Source organism: Oncorhynchus gorbuscha, linkage group LG12, assembly GCF_021184085.1.
Source record: "Oncorhynchus gorbuscha isolate QuinsamMale2020 ecotype Even-year linkage group LG12, OgorEven_v1.0, whole genome shotgun sequence".
NCBI classification, from domain to species: Eukaryota; Metazoa; Chordata; class Actinopteri; order Salmoniformes; family Salmonidae; genus Oncorhynchus; species Oncorhynchus gorbuscha.
In genome coordinates this window covers 25,034,521-25,052,205 of record NC_060184.1, presented here as the reverse complement: position 1 = coordinate 25,052,205, position 17,685 = coordinate 25,034,521, and the positions used below count along the sequence as shown (strand labels likewise).

Below are 17,685 nucleotides of genomic sequence, written 5' to 3'. Positions count from 1 at the left end.
AGGGGAGGACCGTCTTCCGTTTGCCTACAAACGAATTGGAACAACTCCTCGACCACTCAACACTTATCGGTTTCCGGGTTACGGAGAAGAGAGGACGGGAAAGAGAGGGCTGAGGACGGACTTTGTCAAATGACAAAAGGCCATTGAATTGAATGGGAAGATCCGTTCTATTCATTATATTTCTATGGTTGACATCCTTCATCCGGGACACGGTTAGTCCCCCCTGCTTTGCAGACACGCGCTGACTCTCACGGTCTGTACGATGACATCACGGGGTATAGGAATGGCGGCTCTGGCTGATGGAGGAAAGAGCCAAAAGACCCTGAAACTTTACTTCTAACATAATTAAGAAATATTTTAAATCGATTGAAACAACATACGGTAACGGAATAGAACCGGAAGAACTCGAATTCTGGTTGATTTACTGTTCAATAGCGACGTCCAGTCTCGGAAGTTGACTACTGGCACTGCTGACTTCAGGCTAACGTTGTTAGTTAAGCTACCTGCTAATATCATATAGCTAGCTTGTTTAGCTAACGTTGGTAGCAACGTCAGTCATTATTTACTCACATTTTATTGATTGATAAATTCATAATTATCCGAAATAAATCATTGTTCTATTTAGTCGGCACGTAATATTGCTACTAGGCAAGTTTCTGAGGAAATTCACGAAGGTGAAATACAAAAAAATTAAACCCTTCTTGCCATAGCTAGCTAACTACAGTAGTATTTAGCGAAGCAGAGAAACTAGCAAAGCTGATCAGCAACGTCGCTCCTCTCGCCTTGTTGAGTCCAGTAATCACAAGGATAACAAAATTAGTCTGCTGATCACGTACGTTTGATGCCATAATGGAAAGTTTAACGTTAACTGATGTGGAGCAGAAGTATTACTCTGATTTGTTCGTTTATTGCGATACGGACAACACCAAGAAAGTGGCTTCCAACGGCAAAGTTCTTGATCTTTTCCGGGCGGCCCAGCTACCCAGTGAGGTTGTCCTGCAGGTAAGCTAGCTAATGTATCAATCTGTGAAGTGTGATCGAGATTTATTGTATGTGGCGTGCTTGTTGACTGGTGAACGTGACAAGACACCTTCTAACGTTAGCCAGTTGCAAAGCCCCTTTTCACTTTGCTAACTGCTAACCAAGTATGCTACCCAGAGGAAGTTAGCAAGTTGCTAGCATTCCATTATCTACATGGGCAAACTGATGTTAATAGACATGTTCTTTCAGCACCATATTTATTTCTAATGTTCTTCTAGCTATCTTTCTGCTTGATAGTCTTACAATTTTAATTATTAGCTACCTAACAGTCTATAGCCCACTTCCTTCCTTGTGCAGTTGATACTTAGTTGATGACTGGATACAAAGTTTATAATAATATTGTCCATATTAAACGGACACAATCTTATTTGTATTACCTTGATTATATAGGTCGTTATCAATAAAACATAATACTGTGCATAGCGATCGATCGATCTGCCAAACCCAGATGACACTTGGCCAATTGTGTGCCGCCCTTTGGGACTCCCAATCACAGCCTGGATTTGAACCAGGATGTCTGTAGTGACGCCTCAAGCACTGAGATGCAATGCCATAGACCGCTGTGCCACTCAGGAGCCCAGCTATGTGTCGTTTTCAAGGGATTGTTAAATAAATGTTATAATTATTTGGTTTTAATATCATCACCTCTTGATATACACATTTCCGATTGTGCTGCACCTTTATTGTGACGGTTTGTTAATAATGACCTATCCAAAGGTCAAAGTGCTCATTTGAACGATTTATCAAATCCAAGATGTAAAGTCAGTAGAATGTGCGTTGTAGCACAGACTGAGTTACTTGAACGCAGTTCTGTTCAGCTTGCCTATTTCTTTGTATATTCGTGCTATTATCAATTTCTGGGCTGACATCAACATTACTGTCACGGTTGAAGGATTTCTGGGCTGTCTTTCATTCGAAGTGTCAGTTATTGACCGGCTCAGTCTAATTCCTCAGCCATTTGTCCTGGTGTACATAATTAACTTGCTATTTTTTTGGGGCCATGATTTCTTCCTCCTGCAGAAACACAATACTAATAGTTTCTGCTATGGTTGTTTAGTGTACTGAAGAATAGGCTTTATACATGATCCATAAATCTGAGATGTGAAATGTTTCCTGGGTCTGTCTGTTTGACCGCCTATTTCACATTGAAATGATGCTGACTCACTAGGCCTAGGCTGGTAGCATCATTTTTTTATTTTACCAACGTTGGTCTTACCCTATAGCACTGCAAAGCTAAAGGTGTACACCTCTCCATATTCAGATAGTGCATGTTCCTTTTAGACATTACAGACCATTTTGTGCAGACACAAGTCGCATTGCTCAGTAAGCACGCAAAGCAACAACTGTCTTCCTGTGTTAGGAAGCACTGTCCTTGGAACTTTCTCTGCGAGAGACTGCAGCATTTTCCCCATTATAACATTTTGGCACAAAACAGTAGTGCATTAACAGAATGAGTTTGTATCACTCTACAGACTGATGTTGGTAATATTTTGTTGTCTCAGATAACAGAGCTCTGTGGAGCCACTCGCCTGGGCCATTTTGGAAGGAGCCAGTTTTACATTGCACTGAAACTCATCGCTGTAGCCCAGTCTGGACTGCCACTCCGGGTAGAGAGCCTCAATTCTGGTGAGTAAACATGTCTAGAATTCTCCAACTATTAGAAATGGACCCCTAAAATATGAGGCAGGGTATAGCACCGGACAATGTTTAAATCTTTGTTTGCCTTCGGTCTGGTTATATTTAAAATCAACCTGCTGATATTGAAGGGACAGTAGTAAAGAACACATGACTATACAATGGCATTTATTTGACTTCAAACGTTGCAACAGGAGAGCTTATTGCATAACTTCAAAGATGGAATAAGGATAGCCTACACTTACCAACTTCTTCCCTGATTGAGAGGGGTTGGGTTAGTTGCATTCAGTTGTGCAACTGACTAGGTTTCCCATTTGAATCAATGGACACACAGTAGGGCCGAGACAATACCAATATTGCGATACTCGTTATTATCGTGGCAATTTAACAAAACACAAAGCAAATTTAACTTATTTAGGAAAACGGACACAATGTTGGAAACAAACATCATTAATGACCAAATATCGCAATACTGCTATCGTCACAGCCCTAACACATGGGCCTAAAATACAAATAAGTGTATGTTTTGGTATTGAACTGAATTTGCTCTCTAGAGATGAGCTGTTTTTAAATGTGTAGTATTCTGTCAAAACATGGAGGATATGTGCATCACTTGGGAGACTCACCCAAGTCTCATATCTGTCTATTAATAAGCAACAGGATGCAAATATATGGATGGTTCAGAGAGAGCATTGGTGAGCATTTGCAGGAAATAAAGGCATCCCTGTAGGGTTAAGATACAAGAGAAGAATAGAGACTTAAGTCAACAGGAAATTGCACAACCCAAACGGGCAGCTGGGCCAGTGAGATTGGAGGAAAAGACTCCAAGTTGCCCTTCAGAACATGAACATCAGGTTTTTCCCCGTCTTTTTTAGCCGCCACCTTTTTTTGTCCTGTGTTTGGTCTTTCTTTTCAAACCACAATAGGAAAGTGGGAGGTAAAGGTTCATGATCCCCCAGACTACCCTCCACACCTCCCCGAGAACACCCCACCCTTTTAGCCCACTACCCCAGTTTGGTGGACACACAAAAGCAAACAAACCAAGAAAAAACTAACAAAAGAATCACTCCCACACACAAGCAATTACCCTGACAAACTACAAAAAGACATAAAAACACACACACATTAACTCAACAAAGAAAAACAACTAGAATTGTCATATGACTACATCAAGCTTTGTAAAGGACCTTTGAGATATATATATATATATATATATATATATATATACACACTGAAAGATTAGTGGAATCTGTGTGGGTTGCTGGACAGGTAGGATGACTGACAGTGAAGCTGAACAGGTGGTCACGTGTCAGGTGACAGAGGAATGTATGAGACTGAGGCAGGAATTCCTTTAACCATAAAGCGGTATATTTACTGGTAGTCTGTGCTGCATCACAAAGGAAACAAATGACATGTATACAATCAAATTCATAATCAAAGATCAAATCATAGCAGTCATTATTAACAATTCACATTACACAATATATTTGAAGCGTGCGCTCCAAGCCGCGCTCCGCGGTGATAACTATAAACAATAACTGAATGGCCCACTCTCCCGATCACCACAGATCATTCAGATGAAAGGTAAGAGTCGGTGGACTTACGTGGATTCATGGACGCACAGAACTTCTGGATCAGATGGATTTAGGGAAGAGAAAGCAGCGAGATCAGGCAATGGCAATTTCCTCCTTTTATGGAGTTGAGATCTGTAGGACATTTCCACCTGACCTAATTAAAGCGGCCCTGGCCCAGCTGAGTAAATGGCAATTAATTAAAGGAGTATTCCACTAACTCCATGGGCCTTTTCTACATACACACACACACACACACACGCACACACACACACGTTGTCAATCTTGTAATACTTAACTTGATCTGGTTTTCAATATCAATACTTTTGTTGTGATAAGCCATGCTAGACTACAACAACTGACTTGTCAAGTCAACTAGCTGGAGGGGATTTGAGGTAGTGCTGTTATCTAGCAGTGCTTTTCATCCACAGTCAAGGACTTGCCTCTGCCTCGCTTTGTTGTGGCCAAAAATGAGCAGGAGGCCAGACACACAGCCATGTACCCCGACTTGGAGAACCAGGGGCCTTACCAGGGTGTGATTCCACGACCCCCTGGCCGAGGGCAGGTCAAGAAGGTGTCTGCCCACGAGGTCATCCAGCCCTGTGTGCCCACAGTAGAACCACAGGTCAGTCATAATAATTCTTCCCGCCTGGAGAAGTAGTTTAGATATCATGCTCAATAAGAGCTGGTATTTTGATAGTGGTGAAAGTTTGATATAGCCTACATGTTGGAAAAGGCAAGGAAATCAACATTTATTTGATACAAACCAATTTGTATTATCCTTTTTTAAAGAAACTGAGACAGATTTAACTTTGATAGACATACGTTTTATCTAATGTTATTTACCCCTCTGCAGCCCGACACCACATCCCCAGTGGTATCTCCCCACCAGTCCCCTCCCACCTCGCCTCATGCCTGGAGAAAGCACAAACGGCAGGCAAGCGGGGGGAACGTAGAGAGACCTCCTGTGGTGGTGGCAGGTGCTGTCTGGACACCTTTCAGAGAAGCACAATCAGGTACACACTCTACTCTGCAAACTGTATCCTCTGCGAAGATGACAATCTGGCGATGGAGATGTCCAATAATGCGTCTTATTGACGTTCACCATCCTGTAACTTTTGCATGTCTTAAATAAATGAGAGGTTCAGCCAATAAACAGAACTGGTTTGTTTCCTGACGAGGATGTTAATGTCATACAATGCTGTGAAAAAGTATTTGCCCCTTTTCTAATTGTAGCTACTTTTGCATATTTTTTTATACTAAATATTATTAGATCTTCAACCAACACATAATATTAGATAAAGGGAACCTGAGTGACTAAATAACAAATTATGTACTTATTTCATGAGCAAAGTCGTCCAAAAAGTTATACTTTTGACTCATCTGTCCATAGAACACTCTTCCAAGAGTCTTGATGATCATCTCGGTGCTTTTTGGCAAACACGAGTCAACTTTTTGGATGAGATGGGTCCCATTTTATGTCTGGTGAAAACTAAACCCTGCATTCCACAATAAGAACCTCATACCAACGGTCAAGCGTGGTGGTAGTTTGATGGTTTGGGGATGCTTTGCTACCTCAGGACATAGACGACTTGACTTAATAGAGCAGAATTCATGGTTCCTTCTATCAGGTAATTCTACAGGAGAATGTCAGGCCACCCGTCTGAAGCTGAAGCACAACTGGGTCATGTAGCAAGACAATGATCCAAAACACACCTCTACCTTCTTGCCCTTTGTGCTGTTGTCTGTGCCCAGTGTTTGTACCATGTTTTGTGCTGCTACCATGTTGTGTTGCTACCATTCTGTGTTGCTGTCTTGCTATGTTGTTGTCTTAGGTCTCTCTTTATGTAGCGTTGTGTTGTCTCTCTTGTCGTGATGTGTGTTTTGTTGTATATTTATATATATTTTTTATTTTTAATCCCAGCCCCTGTCCCCGGAGGAGGCCTTTTGGTAGGCCGTCATTGTAAATAAGAATTTGTTCTTAACTGACTTGCCTAGTTGAATAATTAAAATAAACATGAAAATGGTTAAAAAGCAACAAATTTGAAGTTTTGGAATAGCCTAGTCAAAGTCCAGACCTAATCCCAATTGAGATGTTGTGGCACGACTTGAAATGAGCACTTCATGCAAAAAATAGAGACAATCAAAAAATGGGGCAAATATTTCTTCACCGCACGGTCTCTCTGTGGTCCAGTCCTTCAACAGTTCTTGAGTATGCTCTCTACTGTTGCTATCTTTGTGTAATCTAATGGCACTGTCTGAGGCTGTGTAACTATCCTCTCTCCATAGGACCTGTGGTGGTAGGTGATGGGATGTGGTCTGCCCACTCACCTCCCCCCGTTCAGGAAAGCTGGGTCAGTTTGAAAGATACTTATCCCCCCTCCTCCAGCAAAATGCCACCAATGCATCTCTCGCCGGTCCAGGTAGTGCAGCAAATGCTTCCATGGACCTGTCATCTTTCTCACTTAAAGGCAGAGATGGAGCTTTATCTTAACTTCTTGTCTAGCCTACTTCACTATATGCTCTTTTTTGATGGCTTCAGTTTCCCCTTCAAAAAATACATATTTCACTGCAATAAATCAGGAACAGTTCTGTGTCCAAATGAGCAAGATTCATTGTAAGTGGGTTAGGGTATTTGAAAACAAACACTTGCAAATCCTCTTCTGATACTCTTCTGTTTATTTCCCATCGTCCCACAGTCTGTGTATTCATTACCTATTAGTACTATCACAGCTCTTCCAAAGGATTGTTTCAATCTGTTATTTTCCTCTAAATGTTTCACTTGGCTGCCTTTAGGAGAACTCTTCCATACGAACAGTTGCGTCTGTTACTACAGCCAATGAAATCCAAAGACAGTCCAGTAGCGGTTATGACGACCCCTGGAAAATCACGGACGAGCAGAGGCAGTATTACATCAATCAGTTCAAGACCATCCAGCCCGACCTCAACGGTTTCATTCCTGGTAAGTAGAGTGATCTTTGTCTGGAATAGGGTTGTAAACTTTCCAAAAATGTACAGGTTTTCCATTAAACCTGGATGGAGGATTCTTGGAATGAGCAGAACATCAGGAATCTTCCACCGGGATTTCTGACAAACCAGGGAATTTAAGGACATTTTGCAACCCTAGTTTGAGACCACCTTTTACACTTGTTCCCATTTAAAGGTTACAGGGACTCTGGCTGTTACACTACAATGATTGGCCTATCACTAACTGACTTTTCCCCTGTGTCTATATTACAGGTTCTGCCGCAAAAGAGTTTTTCACTAAATCAAAGCTACCTATTCTTGAACTGTCCCACATTTGGTAAGTTATTAGAAGGTGTGCTATTGGCTTTAGTTGTTCCCCATATCTAATGATAACATATGAGCTATCTGCTTCAGTTTTAATCTAGGAAGCTATATCAAAGAATGGAAAATATAACCTTCGGTAACTCCTCTTCAATGAATGAATTTGGCTACCAGTTGGTGAATTCACAAGGGATTCCAGGAGATTGCAATGCATGAGTGGGTTTAAATAAATATTCTCACATTCTTTGCATTACAGGGAGCTTTCGGATTTTGATAAAGACGGGGCGTTGACACTGGATGAGTTCTGTGCTGCATTTCATCTTGTTGTTGCTCGGAAAAATGGCTATGACCTTCCCGAAAAGCTGCCAGAGAGTCTTATGCCAAAGCTTATTGACTTGGATGACTCAGCAGGTAATGGCTCGTACTCTCCTACTGCTACATATTCTGAATCTGTCAAAATCTGCCCCGGGGACCATCTGCTGCAGACAGTTGATTTATGAAACATGGAAAGAAATAAGTGTGATTGAATGGAACAGTCATCCTGATGGTATAAATGTTCCATGTTCTAGAGGTTCCAGACCAGGCCCCTGACGTCGGCTACTCGGGCTCCCCCGTCGAGGTGACCCCAAACAAGTCCCCCATGCCCTCACTCAACCAGACCTGGCCTGATCTCAACCAGGGCAATGAGGTTGGACACAGCACCACCCCATGTTATCACTGTAGAAAAGGACATTATTGAACTTTTAACTTTCCAGCATTTTGTAAATGACTTCTCAATGAAATGATCGATAAGGTCCTTTCCATTGTGAGGTGTTAGTACCTATCCTCTTGCAGGACTTTCCTGATTCAGAACCTTTCTTATCCATTTCTGAGAAACACCACTTAGTACTTACTAATTTACATACTGTATATGTTTTGTCAGAAAGCTGCAATTGTTGATATTCTTATCAGTCCCAAAGTCAGTTTGCTTCCATATCTAGTTATCACTAACCAGTTTCTTGCCAATATCCACCCCCTCCTCACTATTACTAATGGATGATATGTGATGATAAATGTAGTTCATCACCCCTCCTGTGGGAGAGCAGTGGGGTTTGTAACTGGGTCTGAAATCATCCTGTGTGTGATGATCCATTGAGATGCCTGTGGTGCTGATGTACTTCTGCTCTTGTCTCTAGCAGTGGGAGACTTTTAGTGAACGCTCCTCCAGCTCACAAACTCTGACCCAATTTGATTCTAACATTGCACCAGCTGACCCTGTAAGTCAATCACCTAGTTTTCCTGTTTCTATATTAATGATAATATTAACCCTTGGCCCCTTGATCTCTCTCTTAGAGTGCATGTACTTAATTCTGCTGAATCTGCCACAACGGAGGTGTCAATGTGATTTTGCTTGCTTAGCTTATTGGATACTCAACTTTCTGTCCCATATTAAAAATATGATATATTGGGTTCTACAATATATTTATTTATTTTGACCTTTATTTAACTAGGCAAGTCAATGTCCGGGCTATTTGATAAATTATAGCAGTATGAAATATCTTTCCCATATCTTCTGGTTTCTTAAATCTGCATAATTGCCACGCATATACAGTGGGGCAAAAAAGTATTTAGTCAGCCACCACTTGCGCAAGTTCTCCCACTTAAAAAGATGAGAGGCCTGTAATTTTCATCATAGGTACACTTCAACTATGACAGACAAAATGAGAAGAAAAAATATCCAGAAAATCATATTGTAGGATTTTTTAAATGAATTTATTTGCAAATTATGGTGGAAAACTTTTGTTATTGACCAAATACTTATTTATCTCAATACTTTGTTACAGTGCCTTGCGAAAGTATTCGGCCCCCTTGAACTTTGCGACCTTTTGCCACATTTCAGGCTTCAAACATAAAGATATAAAACTGTATTTTTTGTGAAGAATCAACAACAAGTGAGACACAATCATGAAGTGGAACCACGTTTATTGGATATTTCAAACTTTTTTAACAAATCAAAAACTGAATAATTGGGCGTGCAAAATTATTCAGCCCCCTTAAGTTAATACTTTGTAGCGCCACCTTTTGCTGCGATTACAGCTGTAAGTCGCTTGGGGTATGTCTCTATCAGTTTTGCACATCGAGAGACTGACATCTTTTCCCATTCCTCCTTGCAAAACAGCTCGAGCTCAGTGAGGTTGGATGGAGAGCATTTGTGAACAGCAGTCCTCAGTTCTTTCCACAGATTCTCGATTGGATTCAGGTCTGGACTTTGACTTGGCCATTCTAACACCTGGATATGTTTATTTTTGAACCATTCCATTGTAGATTTTGCTTTATGTTTTGGATCATTGTCTTGTTGGAAGACAAATCTCCGTCCCAGTCTCAGGTCTTTTGCAGACTCCATCAGGTTTTCTTCCAGAATGGTCCTGTATTTGGCTCCATCCATCTTCCCGTCAATTTTAACCATCTTCCCTGTCCTTGCTGAAGAAAAGCAGGCCCAAACCATGATGCTGCCACCACCATGTTTGACAGTGGGGATGGTGTGTTCAGGGTGATGGGCTGTGTTGCTTTTACACCAAACAATGTTTTGCATTGTTGCCAAAAAGTTCAATTTTGGTTTCATCTGACCAGAGCACCTTCTTCCACATGTTTGGTGTGTCTCCCAGGTGGCTTGTGGCAAACTTTAAACAACACTTTTTATGGATGTCTTTAATAAATGGCTTTCTTCTTGCCACTCTCTATAAAGGCCAGATTTGTGCAATATACGACTGATTGTTGTCCTATGGAAAAAGTCTCCCACCTCAGCTGTAGATCTCTGCAGTTCATCCAGAGTGATCATGGGCCTCTTGGCTGCATCTCTGATCAGTCTTCTCCTTGTATGAGCTGAAAGTTTAGAGGGACGGCCAGGTCTTGGTAGATTTGCAGTGGTCTGATACTCCTTCCATTTCAATATTATCGCTTGTACAGTGCTCATTGGGATGTTTAAAGCTTGGGAAATCTTTTTGTATCCAAATCCGGCTTTAAACTTCTTCACAACAGTATCTCGGACCTGTCTGGTGTGTTCCTTGTTCTTCATGATGCTCTCTGCGCTTTTAACGGACCTCTGAGACTATCACAGTGCAGGTGCATTTATACGGAGACTTGATTACACACAGGTGGATTGTATTTATCATCATTATTCATTTCGGTCAACATTGGATCATTCAGAGATCCTCACTGAACTTCTGGAGAGAGTTTGCTGCACTGAAAGTAAAGGGGCTGAATAATTTTGCACGCCCAATTTTTCAGTTTTTCATTTGTTAAAAAAGTTTGAAATATCCAATAAATGTCGTTCCACTTCATGATTGTGTCCCACTTGTTGTTGATTCTTCACAAAAAAATAGTTTTATATCTTTGTTTGAAGCCTGAAATGTGGCAAAAGTTTGCAAAGTTCAAGGGGGCCGAATACTTTCGCAAGGCACTGTATATACCCATTGTTGGCAATGACAGAGGTCAAATGTTTTCTGTAAGTCTTCACAAGGTTTTCACACACTGTTGCTGGTATTTTGGCCCATTCCTCCATGCCGATCTCCTCTAGAGCAGTGATGTTTTGGGGCTGTTGCTGGGCAACACGGACTTTCAACTCCCTCCAAAGATTTTCTATGGGGTTGAGATCTGGAGACTGGCTAGGCCACTCCAGGACCTTGAAATGCTTCTTACGAAGCCACTCCTTTGTTGCCCAGGCGGTGTGTTTGGGATCATTGTCATGCTGAAAGACCCAGCCACGTTTCATCTTCAATGCCCTTGCTGATGGAAGGAGGTTTTCACTCAATCTCACGATACATGGCCCCATTCATTCTTTCCTTTACACGGATCAATCGTCCTGGTCTCTTTGCAGAAAAACAGCCCCAAAGCATTCTTTGTCCTCCAAACACAACGAGTTGAGTTTTTACCAAAAAGTTATATTTTAGTTTCATCTGACCATATGACATTCTCCCAATCTTCTTCTGGATCATCCAAATGCTCTCTAGAAAACTTCAGGCGGGCCTGGACATGTGTCCCCCTGCTTAAGCCAGTACGTCTGGCACTGCAGGATTTGAGTCCCTGGCGGCGTAGTGTGTTACTGATGGTAGGCTTTATTACTTTAGTCCCAGCTCTCTGCAGGTCATTCACTAGGCCCCCCCGTTTGGTTCTGGGATTTTTGCTCACCGTTCTTGTGATCATTTTGACCCCACGGGGTGAGATCTTGCGTGGAGCCTCAGATGGAGGGAGATTATCAGTGGTCTTGTATGTCTTCCATTTCCTAATAATAGCTCCCACAGTTGATTTCTTCAAACCAAGCTGCTTACCTATTGCAGGTCTACAATTTTGTTTCTGGTGTCCTTTGACAGCTCTTTTGTCTTGACCATAGAGTTTGGAGTGTGACTGTTTGAGGTTGTAGACGGGTGTCTTTTATACTGATAACAAGTTCAAACAGGTGCCATTAATACAGGTAACAAGTGGAGGACAGAGGGGCCTCTTAAAGAAGAAGTTACAGGTCTGTGAGAGCCAGAAATCTTGCTTGTTTGTAGGTGACCAAATACTTATTTTCCACCATAATTTGCAAATAATTTCATAAAAATTCCTACAATGTGATTTTCTGGATTTTATTTTCTTATTTTGTCTGTCATAGTTGAAGTGTACCTATGATGAAAATTACAGGCCTCATCTTTTTAACTGGGAGAACTTGCACAATTGGTGGCTGACTAAATACTTTTTTGCCCCACTGTAAGCCTTTTCTAACCTTATAAACTGTTCTGATAGTATGAAAGGAGGTCTCTTTACAGTCAGAAAGGGAATGGATAGATTCCAGGCATTGGATAGATTCCAGGCATTATTATTGTGAGCTAATGATCAAACAAGAAACCTTTGTTCTTACAGGATACAGCTATTGTCCACCCTGTTCCCATCCGCATGACCCCAAGCAAGATCCATATGCAAGAGATGGAACTGAAAAGAACCGGAAGTGGTAAGATGGTTTCCCCATATGATAACAGCGCTTAAACATACACTGAGCTCTGTCCTCTAAAACAGTGTTCACTTTTGAGACTCCATCAACTAGCAACTCTCACTTATTTGGCTGGGAGTGGTGAAGGGATGCACTGTACCTTTTTCTCTTAAGAACTGTTTAAAATATATATACTGTTGATGGAATTTACTGTTTTTCTTTCTCATTCCTGCAGACCACACACATCCTACCAGTCCCCTGATGGCTAAACCACCTGAGCTCTCTGAAGAAACTAAGCTTGCCACCTCTATGAAGTTTGTAACAGCTAACTCTGGTAAGTGTCAAGGGATGTTCCATTATCATAAGGAACTTAGGACTATTGCAGTTTGTAGGTAAATCTATTGTAGAAAATGTCATGTGACCATAATTATATGGCATTTCCTTGAGGATTGGTTAAACAGAATACTCATGTTCTTTACTAAAGGTGATGGTTATAGCAGTTCAGATTCATATACTTCAGATCAAGACCCAATTACAAGTGTTGTAACAAGACAAAGGTAAGTTAGTCTCAATGTCTAGAGATAATAGATGCTTTGTTTATTGAAGCGCTTTTGAACAGTAAGCTCACTAGCCGTGTTGTCTGGGTTGTAGGTCTAATTCTGGGACCTCTCCTGAAGGTCTAAAGGTGGCAGCTGCCCCCCCACCACCCCCTCCCAGGCCCAACGCCTCCCACTCCCGCTCCTCCTCGCTAGACATGAACAGAAACTTTGCCGCTCACCCCACAGGGCCCCAGCAATCTGGAGTCGTGGCCTGTCCTCCAGCCATACCTCCTAGGCCGCTACCCACACAGGTAGAAAGCCAATACAGACAGAAGAAAGTCAATCTCATAGCAGAAGAGATGTTGCCACCTCTGGGTAGTCTATTTTTTAATAGGAAATATACACATTGAAATGCTGAAATCTCTTCCCTTTGTCTTTTCTTGTCCATACGCTCTATTCACTCTACACAGACTACAGTCATTGACCATGTACTCTCCAGTTCAAGGTTGTGTTCAGTTTTCAATATGCAGGGGTAAGTCTGAACTCTGTCTGTCCTATTCCCTTTGTCCCCAGACCTCTGGTCCTCATAGTGGGCATCGCTCGGATGAGGGCCTGGCAGCTCACTCCACTACCTCGCCCCAGCAGATCCCAGAGCAGCCCAACTTCGCTGACTTCAGTCAGTTCCAGGCGTTTGCTGCCTCAGATCAGCCCAGTGACGACGGGGAGAAGCACCCAGAGAGTCTGCCAGTAAGTCAGACAGAACAGGTTCTGTATTATACTCTATCAGCTGTGCTCTGTTATAAGAAAAGAGACTGAGACTGTGTGTGCTCTGTTCACAGGTAGAGAAGTCTACAGAAGGGGCTGGGCCTTTGAGAACTGTGAAGATTGACAACCAGGAAGAGAGAGCTGCAGCTACTGTGAACTCTGTAAGTAGTGGACTTACTGAGACCATGATGCCAATACTGGGGGCCTAAATGTCCTCATTTGTTCAGATGATTTATACAGTGGGTTTGTTTTTTTCCTGTCAGGCCAAAGGGTCCATCATGGCCCCCCCACCCAAACCTGTCCGCCGGAGACTGAAATCCGAGGACGAACTCCAGGATGAAGCCCCCCCCCCGAAGTCTAACGTCATAGCCACTGTTCTAGCTACACTGCCATCCATTCCCAGGTAGGAACAGGGGTTTCAAAGGAATCTCAAATCAAATGTTATTTGTCACATACACATGGTTAGCAGATGGTAATGCGAGTGTAGCGAAATGCATGTGCTTCTAGTTCCGACAATGCAGTAATAACCAACTAGTAATCTAACCTAACAATTTCACAACACTTACCTTATGCACACAAGTGTAAAGGAATGAATAAGACTATGTACATAAAATAATATATGAATGAGTGATGGTATAGAACGGCATAGGCAAGATGCAGTAGATGGTATAGAGTACAGTATATACATATGAGATGAGTAATGTAGGGTATGTAAACAAGATGCAGTAGATGGTATAGAGTACAGTATATACATATGAGATGAGTAATGTAGGGTATGTAAACAAGATGCAGTAGATGGTATAGAGTACAGTATATACATATGAGATGAGTAATGTAGGGTATGTAAACATATGAAGTGGCATTTTTAAAGTGGCTAGTGATACATTTTTTCATCAATTTTTACATTATTAGTGGCTGGAGATGAGTCAGTATGTTGGCAGCAGCCACGCAATGTTAGTGGTGGCTGTTTAACAGTCTGATGGCCTTGAGATAGAAGCTATTTTTCAGTCTCTCGTTCCCTGCTTTGATGCACCTGTACTGACCTCGCCTTCTGGATGATAGCAGGGTGAACAGGCAGTGGCTCGGGTGGTTGTTGTCCTTGATGATCTTTTTGGCCTTCTTGTGACATCGGGCACATAGTAAATCTGAATAGTGACTGGTCTGTGGTTGTTGATTATACATTAGATTCCGTAGTTAACATCAACAAACTTAAAACTCTCTTGAATACTTTTTACAGGTCTGTTGGTAAGGATAAAAAAGCAATTCAAGCCTCTATCAGAAGAAACAAGGAAACCAACACAGTTTTGGCCAGACTCAACAGTGAATTACAGCAACAGCTAAAGGTATAGGAGTGATTACAATAATACATGCATGCATGCTGGCTAGCTATTCCGTTACTAAAATGAACCTGATGCTTATTTTGGAAAATGTTATCTTCACGAAATCCAAGCCTTTAACAAGGTTAAACTTTAGTCCTCGTTTGAGGATTGTTTATCTTGTTGTTTTTAATTCATAGGATTTACTAGAAGAGAGGATATCTTTGGAGGTTCAACTGGAACAGCTCAGACCATTTTCCCATTTGTAATCTGTGTGTGTGAGGAGGACAAGTCCATGAGAGAAGATAGGAGAGACCTGAAGGGGCCTTTTGTGTGATGCACATGTTATCTCCACTGTCCATTCCCTCTGCATTCTGCTGTCTCTTCTGTGGGAACCAGATGGACTGACCGACCGTCTGTCTGTTGGACGGTCTGCCTGATGGTCTGACAGTCTGTCGGACGGTCTGTCTGTCGGATGGACGGACGGTCGGTCGGTCTGACTGACGGGCTGACTGACGGACTGACCGCCTGTCGGTCGGACTGACCGCCTGTCGGTCGGACTGACGGTCGGTTTGCAACAACACACCCGGACTCGCCCTCATCAGACAGAACAGTCTTTCCAAAGGGGCTGGGATAGGAATGTTACAAATATTGGCACTTTTATTTATCAAATAAATAGCAAAGATTATTCTGGACGTCAATCCCTTATTCTATATCACAGGCCCCGGGGCCAGACTGACAGGCACTGAACTGGAACTTGAGTCATGGGGTACTGAAGGCCGAGTTCCCTCCCTCATTCTTCCCCATGGTGATAAGTGTCCAATAGAGGAGCACTCTGGGGTCTGCCTGTGCTGTGTGTGGGCCTGGTCTCCAGGGACCTGTCGAGGACAGATAATCATGCAAGTGAAGGCATTGTGAGGAGTCTGCAGGAGATGACTCTCTATCCTGAAGCGCTTTGGACTGATCATGTGACAGGAATGAATTCATGTTCCAGTTTATTACAGCATCCCGCTACGCGGAGGGCTATTCTGTCCATGTGTGTCTCTGTATACATGTGTGCTGTATGTATGGTGTGTGTTTTGGATTTATTTGGGCACGCAATGGTTACATAAACGGCATGATGAAATGAGTGTGTATGTATTTTTTTTTTCCACTAGTCTTCTGCAATTTAATCTGTAACAAAATGAGCTGTGTTACTATGTGAAGTGATTGATCCCCAGATGACAGACCACATTTTTGTTTTTGCTCCTGGCTCTGTAGTTGCTCATGCTGACGCTGCCTGTGCCTCTTACGGTACATAAATTGAATCAGTCCTGCCCCAAACACAAGGTTCTCTGTGAGATATGATAACCAACTATGGAAGCGAGACCAGAATGAAACGACTGCACTTTCCCCCAGTTTTTTGTTGTTGTCCACCCCCCGCATGTTGTTCATGCTCTTATCTAGTATGAAGACAGTGCTTAAATACAAACCACTTGATTTCTACCTGTATACGGTATCTTACCTAGTCTGACAGTTGTGTTGGTACCTACACCTTGTATAACTGTCTTTTTGTTTTTCTGGAACTTCTTGTGTTTTCTTAATTTCTTAACCTGTCTTCAAAAGCCTTACTCCTGGCGTTCAGGTTTCCACTGTAATCTATTCTCCCTGTATTGAACCAAGTTGAGCCTTCTTTTCCCTGCTGTTCAGGTTGATGTACTGTATAAGGGGTATGTTGTATATTGTATATGATACACACCTTTTGATCTCATATGTACATTTGCATTAATTGCTGACTAACAGCAAATATTCTATTTAATTGCTTATATTATGGCTGTGTGATCATAGATGTTTAACTGCATGGATGTATCTCTGCAGAATGAACTAGCAGCTGTGTGATTTTTACACAAAATAAAAACTGCACAATATTTTAACTGCCTTTTTACCAGGTCTAATTTATTTTATTGATGATTTGACTCAAGGAAGAACTTACAAATGTGTATATTGCTACATTTTTAACACTATCAATTTATGTATTCCAGTCTGACATACAAGTTAACTTCTCCCCTGGTGTAACATTTCTCAAGCAAAAGGTATGTAGTGTATAAGCTGGAAGTAGATGCCTAAGTGGTGTCCATTCGTTTACTCAAATTAGGAGAGAGGTGGTAGGGTTAGGGGAAAATATGTCAAGGCAAAGGGTGGCTACTTTGAAGAATCTCAAATATAAAATATATTTAGATTTAACTCTTCTTTTTTTGTTGTTACTACATGATTCCCTATGTGTGTTATCATAGTTTTGATGTCTTCACTATTCTACAGTGAATGTAGGAAATAGTAAAAAGGAGAGAAAAAAACTGGAAGGAGTAGGCATGTCCTAACTTTTGACGAGTACTGTGTGTGTATATACAGTGGGGCAAAAAAGTATTTAGTGAGCCACCAATTGCGCAAATTTTCATCATAGGTACACTTCAACTATGACAAATTTTCCACCATAATTTGCAAATAAATTTATTTAAAATCCTACAATGTGATTTTCTGGATTTTTTTCTTATTTTGTCTGTCATAGTTGAAGTGTACCGATGATGAAAATTACAGGCCTCATCTTT

At 41.7% G+C, this 17,685-nt stretch overlaps 1 protein-coding gene across 3 annotated transcripts; it reads left to right on the top strand.

The window, feature by feature from the left end:
* The first annotated feature begins 62 nt into the window (after window positions 1–62).
* Window positions 63–17,017, top strand: LOC123990758 (ralBP1-associated Eps domain-containing protein 1-like). 3 transcript variants are annotated; one of them, XM_046291588.1, is made up of 19 exons: window positions 64–1,002; window positions 2,544–2,667; window positions 4,679–4,872; window positions 5,104–5,263; window positions 6,537–6,601; window positions 7,044–7,209; window positions 7,488–7,551; window positions 7,792–7,946; window positions 8,105–8,223; window positions 8,711–8,791; window positions 12,414–12,501; window positions 12,716–12,814; window positions 12,965–13,037; window positions 13,132–13,330; window positions 13,593–13,766; window positions 13,859–13,945; window positions 14,048–14,187; window positions 15,022–15,127; window positions 15,301–17,017. In XM_046291588.1, the coding sequence occupies exons 1-19, from the start codon at window positions 850–852 to the stop codon at window positions 15,367–15,369; spliced, it is 2,316 nt and encodes a 771-aa protein (XP_046147544.1). In that variant the 5' UTR covers window positions 64–849; the 3' UTR covers window positions 15,370–17,017. The 3 variants fall into 3 exon arrangements, with proteins under 3 accessions (XP_046147545.1, XP_046147544.1, XP_046147543.1); XM_046291587.1 differs by having other exon boundaries at window positions 6,537–6,670; XM_046291589.1 differs by lacking the exon at window positions 8,711–8,791 and having other exon boundaries at window positions 63–1,002; window positions 6,537–6,670.
* The last annotated feature ends 668 nt before the right edge of the window (window positions 17,018–17,685 follow it).